This window comes from Stegastes partitus, unplaced genomic scaffold (assembly GCF_000690725.1).
Source record: "Stegastes partitus isolate 25-593 unplaced genomic scaffold, Stegastes_partitus-1.0.2 Scaffold207, whole genome shotgun sequence".
Classification (NCBI taxonomy): Eukaryota; Metazoa; Chordata; class Actinopteri; family Pomacentridae; genus Stegastes; species Stegastes partitus.
In genome coordinates this window covers 400,817-412,396 of record NW_007577938.1, presented here as the reverse complement: position 1 = coordinate 412,396, position 11,580 = coordinate 400,817, and the positions used below count along the sequence as shown (strand labels likewise).

General features: G+C 35.4%; 1 protein-coding gene across 2 annotated transcripts in view; it reads right to left on the bottom strand.

Moving 5' to 3' along the window:
- Positions 1–4,840: 4,840 nt before the first annotated feature.
- Positions 4,841–11,580, bottom strand: part of fdps (farnesyl diphosphate synthase (farnesyl pyrophosphate synthetase, dimethylallyltranstransferase, geranyltranstransferase)) — an 8,703-nt gene continuing 1,963 nt past the window's right edge. For both annotated transcript variants that reach the window (XM_008280697.1, XM_008280696.1), the window contains 7 exons: positions 10,601–10,681; positions 9,460–9,582; positions 8,114–8,202; positions 7,962–8,034; positions 6,547–6,624; positions 6,325–6,459; positions 4,841–5,286 (listed from right to left, as the gene is read on the bottom strand). In XM_008280697.1, coding sequence (XP_008278919.1) covers positions 5,086–5,286; positions 6,325–6,459; positions 6,547–6,624; positions 7,962–8,034; positions 8,114–8,202; positions 9,460–9,582; positions 10,601–10,681 — 780 coding nt within the window. In that variant the 3' untranslated portion in view covers positions 4,841–5,085. The remainder of the gene's footprint in view (positions 5,287–6,324; positions 6,460–6,546; positions 6,625–7,961; positions 8,035–8,113; positions 8,203–9,459; positions 9,583–10,600; positions 10,682–11,580) is intronic.

The window sequence follows — 11,580 nt, the reverse complement described above, 5'->3', positions numbered from 1 at the left end:
CCAAATAAGTAAATTGCTCATTTTGAGATTGATTTTCAGGGTAAATAAGTCTAAATTCTTTTATTCCAGCTTCTTAAATGTGAATATTTTCTGGTTTCTATGACAGTAAACTGAATATCTTTGGATAAATAAGACATTTTCTGACCACTTTGTCATTTTAGTACCAGACAAATGATCAAGTTACTCATTTAGAGACAGTTTTTAGGGGGAAAATAAGTCTAAATTCTGCTATTCCAGCCTCTAAAATGTGAATATTTGCTGGTTTCTATGACAGTAAACTGAATATCTTTGGATGAATCAAGACATTTTATAGCCCAAACACCTAAAAGATTCAAGAACAATAAGAAATAACCATTATTTTTAGCTCTATTGCTACATTTTTGAGATTTTCCGGCGAGACCAACACCGGAGACCGGCTCCGTTGGTGTGCCGGGTCTCTGCAGGACACCTGGTTCCAGCTCTGGTTTCACATGACATTTAATTATTCAGATTCCAGCACCCCCACACCCACACCCCACCACCACCACCACCACCACCACCTCCACGCTAATAATTGTCAGCTAATTTCCATCCTAATAACTGTCACTCGTCATCTGCTCTGCTGGCTGACGGGGAGCGTTTTTCTTTTTTCTTTTCCTCCCTCCATCTGCGCCGCTTCCATCCGTCCAAGCTGACAGGAGGCACATGAAAGGAAATGATAAAGAAAGAAAGCAAATGCACCCAGAGCGATGAATGTTTAACTGGAGCATGAAATAATGAAGGAGCCAGTGCCCTTCACATCACTGAGGAATGTAAATCAGAGTGTTTACTGGAGGCCTGGACCGGGATGCAGGAGCAGCAGCAGCAGATCCTGGACCAGGAGGAGGATGGAGAGGACCAGCAGCAGCAGATCTTCATGTGTAACTGAAGCCAATGTTTAACCCTGCAGGTATTGATCCCACAGAGCTGATGGAGAGGGATGGGGAGGATGGGTGGAGGAGGAGGAGGAGGAGGGAAGGGAAGGAGGTGGTTCCTGCATCCCAGTCAGCCGCATCGCTCAAATATACACAAAAACACGCAAATATCACACACACACTCACACATACACACATCACAGGCAAACGCGTTAAAATCACATCCACGTCCCGATGTTTGTCACCGCTCAGGTCGGGACTGCAGCGTTTCGTTTTCCATCTGCGCAGCCTCCGTGCGCAAACAGCAGCTTTTTGTTTTTCTGTTTTTGTTTTTTTTTTCTTTAACCATCGCAGCTTCGCCTCAGAATCAAACAAACATTCACGCGTGTGAGAAATAAAGGAGGTAAAAACGGACTCACGAGCAGATCGAGGTAAAGATGGATGAAGGTCTCCATCTCGTCCATCCCAGTCCGACTGAATGTGAATCTCGACAGTCTCAGCATCTGTCTTCTCGCGAGCCTCCAGCCTCTCCTCCTCCTCCTCCTCGCCCTTCCTCCCCCTCCCCCCTCCACCAGAACAGAACAGACCACACCCCTCATCTCCTCATCATCACGTGGACTTCATCTACAGTCATGTTCAGCTTCACCTCCAGCAGGAATCAATGTCCAGAAGAACCTTCTGGTTTCTGTAATATAATATAATATAATATAATATAATATAATATAATATAATATATTAGTACATTGCATTATATTACATTATATTTTACTTTATTTTTGTTTATTTCTTTATTTAAAAAAATAAAATAAAATATATATATATAATAAACAAATTAAAATAAAAAATATTTAAAATAGAGTAAAATACTAAAATATAATGTCATGTATTGTCATAATATGTAATATGACATAATATATATAAATTAAATAAAGAATAAGATAATTAGGATAATTAAAGAATAAAATAAATAGAACATAAAAATAAATATAAATATTACATATTATGATAATACATTACATTATATTACATATATATAATATAGCACATTTTATTTTATTCTATCTTATTGTGTGTGTATGGTGTATTATATATATAAAACATAGATTTAAATATATATTATAATATAAAATTATATATATATATATATATATATATATACACACACACACACACACACAAATATGTAATGTACCTTCATAATATATAATATTATATATATATATATAAATTAAATACATAATAAAGATAATTAAAGAATAAAATAACAAAACATAAAAATTCTATATATATTACATATTATGATAGTACATCACATTATGTTTTATTGTGTATATATATATAGTTTTATATTACACTATAGCACATTACATTTTATTACATTATATTTTACTCCATTTTATTTTTATTTTATTTTATTTCATCAGAGGTGTTGTTGGGATCTTGACCCATTCGGGGCTCAGTGAAGTCCAGCAGTCTTCACATTTAAACCTCATAACTGCATCATTTCAGTTATTACAGATTAAAATGAATCTAAAAACAAGAGACACTGTTTTCTCAGTAAACTTATCCCACTTTCCCTCTGTGTTCAGCCCACATTAACATCACAGTAAAGGCAGAGCGTGTGTTATTTACATCATCACAGCTATATGTAGAGGTGTGCTTGTTTCAGAAGTTTAATTCAGATTAATCGTCATTTCATGTGTCTCACCCTTTAAAATAGTTCTTAAATATAAAATCACTTCACGTAAATCTCAAAAACATTCACTGTTTGTGGTTAATTCATCCTTCTTTAATCTGTTTGCTACGTTCATTCAATAGCTGAGCCTGTAAGACGTCAGAAAACAGTCAGAAAGCGTCGATAGAATTACTAAAAGCCCCGAAACCCAAACAAACAGAGAGTCTGGTCCACAAACGTTTAGAAAGTCACACTGTTTGATTTCATTTGTGCAGAAACTCAGTGGATTTGAGGGATTTGCATCCAAGTATTAAAAATAATCCTTTTACTTATAATTACGTTAGTTTGTCTAATTAGTTCTGAGCCTGAGAAAACGCAGGAACGATGTTTTAAAAAATGTTGTTAAAGCTGCTAAATTAAAGCTGCACTTCAGTCACATCTTGATTCGAGAGTCCAATGAGCCGATTCGCGCGTTTATTCATCAGGATTAAGGGAAAGTAAGTCGAGCAAATCTCAGAAAAAACGTTTTCCTTCTTCATTAACAACTTAATTCTTTATCATTTTGTCTTTATTGTTGATTTTAGAATCAGATTTAGCAAAAAAAAAAAAAAAAAGCCCGTCATTCCCAGACTATTACTCACAGCGTCTCATTAATTTGGTCTCAAGAGTTCAGTTTCCTTTAATTTGCGTTAGATCATCAGAGCTTTAACTGATTCATGCATTTATTCATCAGGCTGCAGGAGAATTACCTCAAAAACAGCCGACCACAGCTGCTGTTTGACACCGTTTCTATTTATTAACTGAACTGTTGAAGTCTTTGAGTTGCTCGTTTTGTCCAAAACAAGGTGAAATTTGTCAGGTTTAATTTAAAAGTGACTGTTTTTGTGACTTTATCTCTCCGCAGAACCAAATAGTGTTTGTGTCCAGGTGTGATTAAAGCACTGAAGCATCAACAGTAATCCTCACACTTATAATTGTTGGATTGTCCAATTAGTTTTTAGCCTAACTGACTGTAAATATCTAATGCAGGATTTTTTTCTTTTTAAATTAAAGCTGCACTTCAGTTACATCTTGATTCAAGAACCCAGTTTCCTCTCATCTGAGCTGATTCACGCATTATTCATCAAGATTTAGGAAAACAAACGAGTTATTTTTACATTGTTTTTGTGAAACCCCTTGAAAGCTTAAAGCCTTCACTTCATTCACATACTTATCTGCTGAGCTCGTGTCCAGAGGCTAAACTGTTTAAACATTTACTATCAGACATAGAAAAGAATGAAACTCCGGAACATTTCTGCGTTTAATATTAAAATATTTGTGGATGTTTTGTTCTTTTGTTTTGCCAAATTGATTTTAAAATCAATACACAGAAGAAGAAAAAAAAACAAAAACCAAAAAACATTAAAAAGATGAGAAAAATGCTGGTAATATATTAGATTTATTTACATCAGCGACATCCAGGTCAGACTTTATAGTAACAGTATAAAAAGATTTCCTGCCTGGATGCATTTATTTATTCCCACCCGTGTGCCGTCCCCGTCTGTGGAGTAGCGAGAGCAACAAATTACAAAAATAAATTAATAAAAGAATAATAAAATAAAAGTAGACATAAAAAGAAGAATAAATAAAATAAAAAATAAACAATGTGGCAATAGGACTCAACCTGAATCCATGAAAGAAAAGGCTAATGAAAGTAGAAACATAAAGACAAATAAATAAAATAATAAAAATAGCAATAATTAATTTTTTCTTCTTTTCTTCTTTTTATTTATTTTATCATTTTTAATTTTTCTAAATTTTAAAATCGATTTATTTATTATTGTTTTTACATTTTGTTTTGTTACTTTTTTCATTTTTATTTTTTAATAAATTTATGTCATAATAATACTTCATTTTTAAATTGTTTATTCAATTTAACATTTTTTTATTTATTTTTTTATAATGTTGCTTTAAAAGCAAAGGAAATATGCGCAGAAAAATGTGCGCAGTGGGAATGTCATTTTTCTGTACATATTTCCTTTGCTTTTAAAGCAACATTATAAAAAATAAATAAATAAATAAAAAAAATGAAAAAAACAAAACAAAAAATGAAGTATTATTATTTTTATTATTATATTTATTTGTCTTTATATTTCTACTTTTATTGCCTTTTATGGATTTTTTTTGGAATAATATTGCCACCTTATTTATTTTATTTATTCTTCTTTTTATTTCCACTTTTATTTTATTTATTATATTTATTTTATATTTATTCTTTTATTGATTTATTTTTGTAATTTGGCGCTCTCACTACTCCATGCCGTCGGCGGCCAATCAGAAAATAAATTCTAAATCAGAAGTCTGCCGTCTTAGAACCTGCTGGATTCCTGCGACCTGAGACGATAACCAGCGAACACGGAACGAGACAGGAGCCCCGTCTGACGGCACTCGCAAGCAGACATCCACAAAAAAGTTCTGTCTTATTGGAGCCAGTGAGAGAACTCGGTTTGTGCGTTGCGATGAAGTCCGTGGAGCCTCTCACTTGTTCCTCTTGTAGATTTTCTTGGCGAAGCTGAGGAAGACGGCGTGAGGCAGGTTCTGGGCGTGATGGGCGATGAGCTTCTGGAGCCGCCGGTAGCTCTCCTCCTCGTAGTTCTGGTACAGCGTCGGCATCTGCAGGGCGTCGTACAGCGCCTTGACCTTTCCCACGCTGGCCTCGTCTTTACGCCCGTAACAAACCTGCAGAGGACAGCGGAGGAGAATTAACACTGTTTGGTTGTTTTCCAAGTCAACTGATTTGTTTTTTGGCTCTAAAATGTCAGAAAACAGTCAAAAATATCAATCAGTGCTTCCAAAACATGACAAATGTGTTGTTTTGTTCAAATATATTCAGTTTACTGTCACAGAGGAGGAAGAAAATCTGAAAATATTTAAATTTTAGAGGCTGCAATCACAGATTTTTGACTTTTTTTTCCCCTTAAAAAAATACTCAAATTGATTAAATGACTCGTTGTTTTGTCAAAAAAAAAAAAGTCAGAAAATTGTGAAACATATCAAATTAGTGTCTCCAAAAGATGACAAGTGTCATGTTTTGTCCAAATATGCTAGGTTTACTGTCAGAGGAGGAAAGAAAGCAGAAAATATTGAACTTTTAGAGGAGGCAATCACAGAATTTAGACTTTTTTTAATTTAAAAAATTGACTTAAACTGATAAACGGTTATCAAAATTGTTGACAATAAATTTATGAGTTAATTAATTATCAAATACTTTTTAAAATATGGGATTTTACCGCTATATATGCATGAACTAATGTTTTAACATGTATTTCTTTCTTTATAATGGTTTAAATGCATTAAAAATAGAATTAATGTTGTAAAAATACACTTTTAAAACACAGAATCTTTGCACCTGTGGCCAGAAGTTCTAACATTGAACAGCCAGACTGGATATTTATAGTAAACACTTGTAATTTAATTAGCCAAAAAGAACATTTCTGATCCCCACAAATCATCTTTAATGTGTTTCTGCAGCTGAATTCTGACTATTTTTAATTCCAGTTTCACATTTCTACAGTCTAAACCCGACTTGTCTTAACTCTAGTTCACGATTCCTTTAATTGCCCTCAGTTTACTGAACCTATTTAGATCCTTTTTAGATTCAGAGTGATGCTAAACTCTGTCATTCTACTTCCTGCTCAGTCCCATCAGCTGTTAGATGCTAAAACCTGCCGCCTGCACCCACACAGTGCTCCTGCACACCTCAGACCGACGTCCTACCTCCAGCTCTGCCCTCTGCTCCGGAGTCATGACCTCCAGCGCCGTCACCACCAGCCAGCTGCACTTGTTGTCCTGGATGTCGGTCCCGATCTTTCCCGTCACGGCGGGGTCGCCGTAGCAGTCCAGGTAGTCGTCCTGCGGCGCACAATTGACCAGCTGCTGAATGAGGAACGACTAGGAGCAACGGGAATGTGACGGCGGAGGACAAGCGAGAGTACAGACCTGTATCTGGAAGAACTCGCCCATCTCCAGCAGGATGTGTTTGGCGTTGTTGTGCTCCTCGTCGCTGCTGATTCCGGCCTGCAGAGGGAACGACGGCGATGAGAAACGGTGTTGGTGTGATATTACAGAAATAAATTAACTTTCAGAGACACAGGGATCCTTTAACAAGATCCTGTCTCTTTTACCTGCACAGAAAGCAGCTGGCAGGCTTCAAGAAATAACCTCACATTACTGCCGGTTCAGCCTCTTTAAACTGGCTCCCAGTATGTTTCAGTCTCTTTAATATTATTATTAGTATTATTTAGTATTATTAAAATGTCAAAAAAAAAACTCAAAATTTAAAAAAATCTCAAAACATATTATTATTATTATTATTAATAATAATAATATATATAGGAAAACAACTAGTGAAATTTAGATGACTCAAAAATGTCCAAATAATATTTTTTAAAAAGTCAAAAAATAATTAAAAAAAGAAGAAATTGATGACAAGATTGAATAAAATGTCCAAAACATTTAAGAACAGTCTAAGTTTAGATTTCTGTATCAGAGCAAAAAAAAATTAATTAATTAAAAATTTTGGTTTCTACACTTATGATTGTAATATTTAATCAAAATCACTGTACTTTACACGTCTCATTTAAAAAATGTGCCAAAAAAGTCCAAAGCTATCATTAAAATGTCAAAAAAAGTCTAAAAAAAAATCTCAAAACATATTAATAAAATATCAAAAAATATGTAAAAATTATTACTGACATTTAAATAATGTCTCAAAAATAACCAAACATGAAAAGATTTTCTTTTTTAAAAACAAATTGATTAAAAGATTGAATAAAATGTCCAAAACATTGAGGAAACGTCCAGTTTTAGATTTCTGTATCAGAGTAAGAGCAAAAAAAAAAAGAAAGAAAAATGTGGTCAAAAATGCAAGAAAATAAATAAAATGTCAGAAAAAAAATATTTAAAAAAAAGAATAAAATATTAAGATATGTATATAACATAAAAAACTCAAAAATTACAAAAATAAAATGATGGAATATGGAAAAATAAAAAATATTCCAGTTATTTAAGAGCTCATGAATCAGAGTCGTAGGAAAAAGCTCTTTTTGAGACAACAGCCTTTAAATATATTTATTCTGTAATTTAAAATCTAGACAAAGTAGTAAAATAAACACCTACGTGTGTGTTTTTTTTTATTTCTCTGTGTAACTAGGAATTAACTCAGATGTTTAAAAGGGTTGAAATCTGATCATTTCTGACTTTTCTGTTTTAATTTGCCGACACGTGAACAAACACTGATCCAGTAAAGAGCTCCATAAATAAAGATGATCTCTATATTATTAGATAACTCCACTACTTGTCCTGTCAGCTGATCTTCTTCTAACCTTCTCACCAGGACGATTAAACACACTCACCATGTACATGGCGGCCGCCACCGGGAGGTAAAACGAATAGAACGCCGTCTTGTATTTGACAATCGCTTTGTACCTGAAACACAGAAACATAAACGGTTATGTTCTGCAGCCAACGGTTCTCTGACTCCGTGTCCTAAACGCCGTCTTCTCACCTCTCCATGGTGAATCTGTTGAGGTCGACCCGACCAGGCGGCGCCGTTATCAGGTCCAGAGTCTGGCCAAGTTCTGTCTGGTACGCCGTCTGAAACGCACACAGGGGCAATAAAAACCTGAGCGTGCACACATCGTGGTGACAAACATAACAGCTGAAGGCGTGTTTGTGCATTCTGGTGAATTTTCTGCATCAGTTTATGGTGGAAAAATCTTTATTTATAATTTTTAAAAAAACATAAAATTAAGGAGAAAATTCAAAATATAACTGAATATAATGCAGCAAGACTCTAAATCATTGTGTATTATAGAGTAGTATTGAAAATAAACTTGACTAAACTAATAAACCAGCTGATTTGACACATTTATTTACTCATCTGTCTTCTTTTTTGTCCTTTGTGACATATTTAATCTCTTTAAATGCACTTAAATGTGGCTCCTTTTCACCTCATTTTATCAAATGAAGTTAAATTTGTTTATACAGCACTTTTAAAAACAACTGGAGCTGCACATGTTCACAGAGAGGAAACAAAACATTATATAAAAATATAAGAGATAAGAAGAAACATGAACGTATAGACAACATAAAATGAGTTAAATCAATTGGGAAAATAAAATAAATAGAATAAAATAAATAGAAATAATAATAAAATACTAAAAAAAGACAAAAGAGGATGGCAACATCAACCTCTAAAATAAAAATAAATTTGAAATGTTCAGCCATTAAGAGCAGCGAAAAGTTATTTTAAACATTTATATCTTGTTTTTTTGTTGTTGTGGTTTTTATAAACTTCTGAACTTTAATTTCTCAGATTCAGTGAAATATTTGCTCACTTGCAAACCTTTCTGCACATTCAGAACATATTTAATCTGCTCATAAATTATAAATATTTATAATGTACTCTCTAAACCTGTGGTTCAAAGGTGCTGACAGTCAATTCATCTGCTTTAATTAATTATTCTACGACATTTTGACGCAAACGTGACAAAATCAGGTTGAATATTTGCATCTAAAACAATAAATATCTTCAGGTTTTGGGCTGTTGGCTGAACAGAAATCTACTTTGGTTCTGGAAACTGATGCTTTTTTATTTTTTTTTAAATAAAATATATATTGGTGTTGCCCTCAGTTATGCTGAACGAGCGTGAGTTTCTTGTTTTTAGGTCTAGGTGGATTAATTTCTATTTAATTGTTGAATAAGATCAGTTTAATAAGTTTTGATTGAAGCTAAACGTGACTAATTTCCCTCTGCAGCAGCACCTCAGAGGCTTTTACACGTCGCAGCAAAGTTCAATCAGCAAACAGTGGATCAGAGTGTTTGTGTTTGTGTTTCCAATCCTTCCTCACCTCATTGAACAGCTCCAGCAGGTGGACGTAGTACTTCTGATCCCTGCAGTGCCGACGCAGGAGTCTGTAGATGGTCGACTCCAGAAGGAAGGCGTCGTTGATGGCGTCCAGACCGATTCCATCCTGGAAGAGCAAACGGGGAAACCAAGCATCTTTTTAATCGTCACATTAAACTAGAGCGTTTAAGGAAGGAGAAGACACAGAAATGCTCCAAGTGGTGACTCCACATACTGTAGATATTTACTTATTTACATTTTCAATCTGATTCAACACATCTGTAAACACAGGCTGCAGCTGAGTTGAAACGTTCCTGGATTTTTGTCACTAACACAACTTATTTAGATGAAATATTTGAATTTTAAGCTGAGATTTATTCACGTTTTCCCACGAAAGGGTGCGTCACAGATCTGACAACTTTGTCTGCTTTTACAGCTTCTAACTAGTAAATTCAGGAAGCTGCAATAGAAGACGTTAACTGTTTTTTTTTTCTTGACAAACTGCTAAAACCGATTAAACGACTGGTTGATTATTAAAATACTCAATGTAACAGCTGAAAACTAATCGAGCAACTGCTGTGGCTTCTGTCTCAAGTCAATCAACGCTGAAGGATGAATGTTTAGAAATCCACTTTTGATAAATTTATGACAAAGAAATCAGGAATTTTGATTTTTTTTCTGTTTTATATCAGCTCCAAATATCAGATATCAGCACCAATGATTACCAATAAATCGCATCGGTATTGGAAAATAGAAGGTTAATAATGTGTTTTTTAAAAAAGCACCTGTATTAAACCCTTTCCTCCCCACAGAACGTAATATATAAGAATAGAGAAGGAAATAAAAAATCTGTGAAGTTGAACATATGGACATCTTTGTCTTGTATTCTTTTATTTCCTGCTTTCTTTTTATTTTTATTTCATTTTTTGTATATTCTTATATAATTACTTATTTTGTGCTCTTGTGATGAAACTATTTCCCTTGTGGCTCAATAAAGTTGATCAAAGTCTAAGAAGATGCCCGGGGTAATCTGTCAGTACAGTAGAGCAGCTCTAAATCCACCGTCTGGACTCCAGCCGTGTCCTCACAGTAAATAAACTACGACCCCATCATTCACCCTTATGAACACCGTTATTGAGCCTCACCGTCTTGTACCAGCAGGGCCGCCCTCGGCGAGTCACCGACGCGTCCATGATGTCGTCCGCCACCAGGAAAAACGCCTGAAGCTGCGGGCGACAGAGACACGGTGTCAACACCCAATTCAGAGAAAGTAACACATCGTAACCGGTCAGCGTGTCTCTGCTGCGAGGCGACGTGTGACGGAAACTCTGTGTTTCACTGAGTCTGTTACTCTTCAGCAGATCTCAGACGTTCTCTCGTGTCGGTTTGATTCTGACAACTCGGAGGCCTTATCTGGTCTCTTGACGCAAATGCTGAGGCCTTGGACTATTTCGATAGAGATTAACCCCGAAATGACTCATGTTCATGCCAGATTTTGATATACAGTGATTTTTTTATCTGACAAACAGGTTTCTTTTGGCTGGAAATGACATAAACAAGTGAGAAAATACTTTTTTCCCCCCTTTTTACTGAAAATGTCGTATCCAATTTGATTCATGCTCCTTGAAATTGTTGCCAGGTTTTAAGAAAAAGTAGCTTCTTTATCTCATTCCAAATGTTCCTGCTGGTTTCTACCAGGTTCTAGAGCGTTCTAATGCACTACAATCTGAGAACAGCTGATGCCGTAGTTCTCTAGTCAGTCAGGAGCTCAGTGAGGACCTCTGGATGCTGCTCACAAGACGTTTAAAGGCTATAAAGTCATATCAAGTGGTTTCAAGGTTCACACTTTGAAGCATCATGAAGAAGTCCAAGGAGTTCCTCACTGTGGAACATGTCAAAGGGCTGCAGGAGGACAGACCTGAGGCCTGCACTGGAAGAATGGTGGAGGCCAAGAAGAACCCAAGGACCAGCACCAAGAGCATCCTGATGAATGTGAGCAGTTCTGGTAGCAACATGTCAACCAGACACTCCAGCAGACCAAGACAAGACAAGGCTGGTCTCCATGGAGACCAAGGAGGATCCACTTCTCCAGGACTGAGAAGAGCAGCATCCCCACAGTCCAACA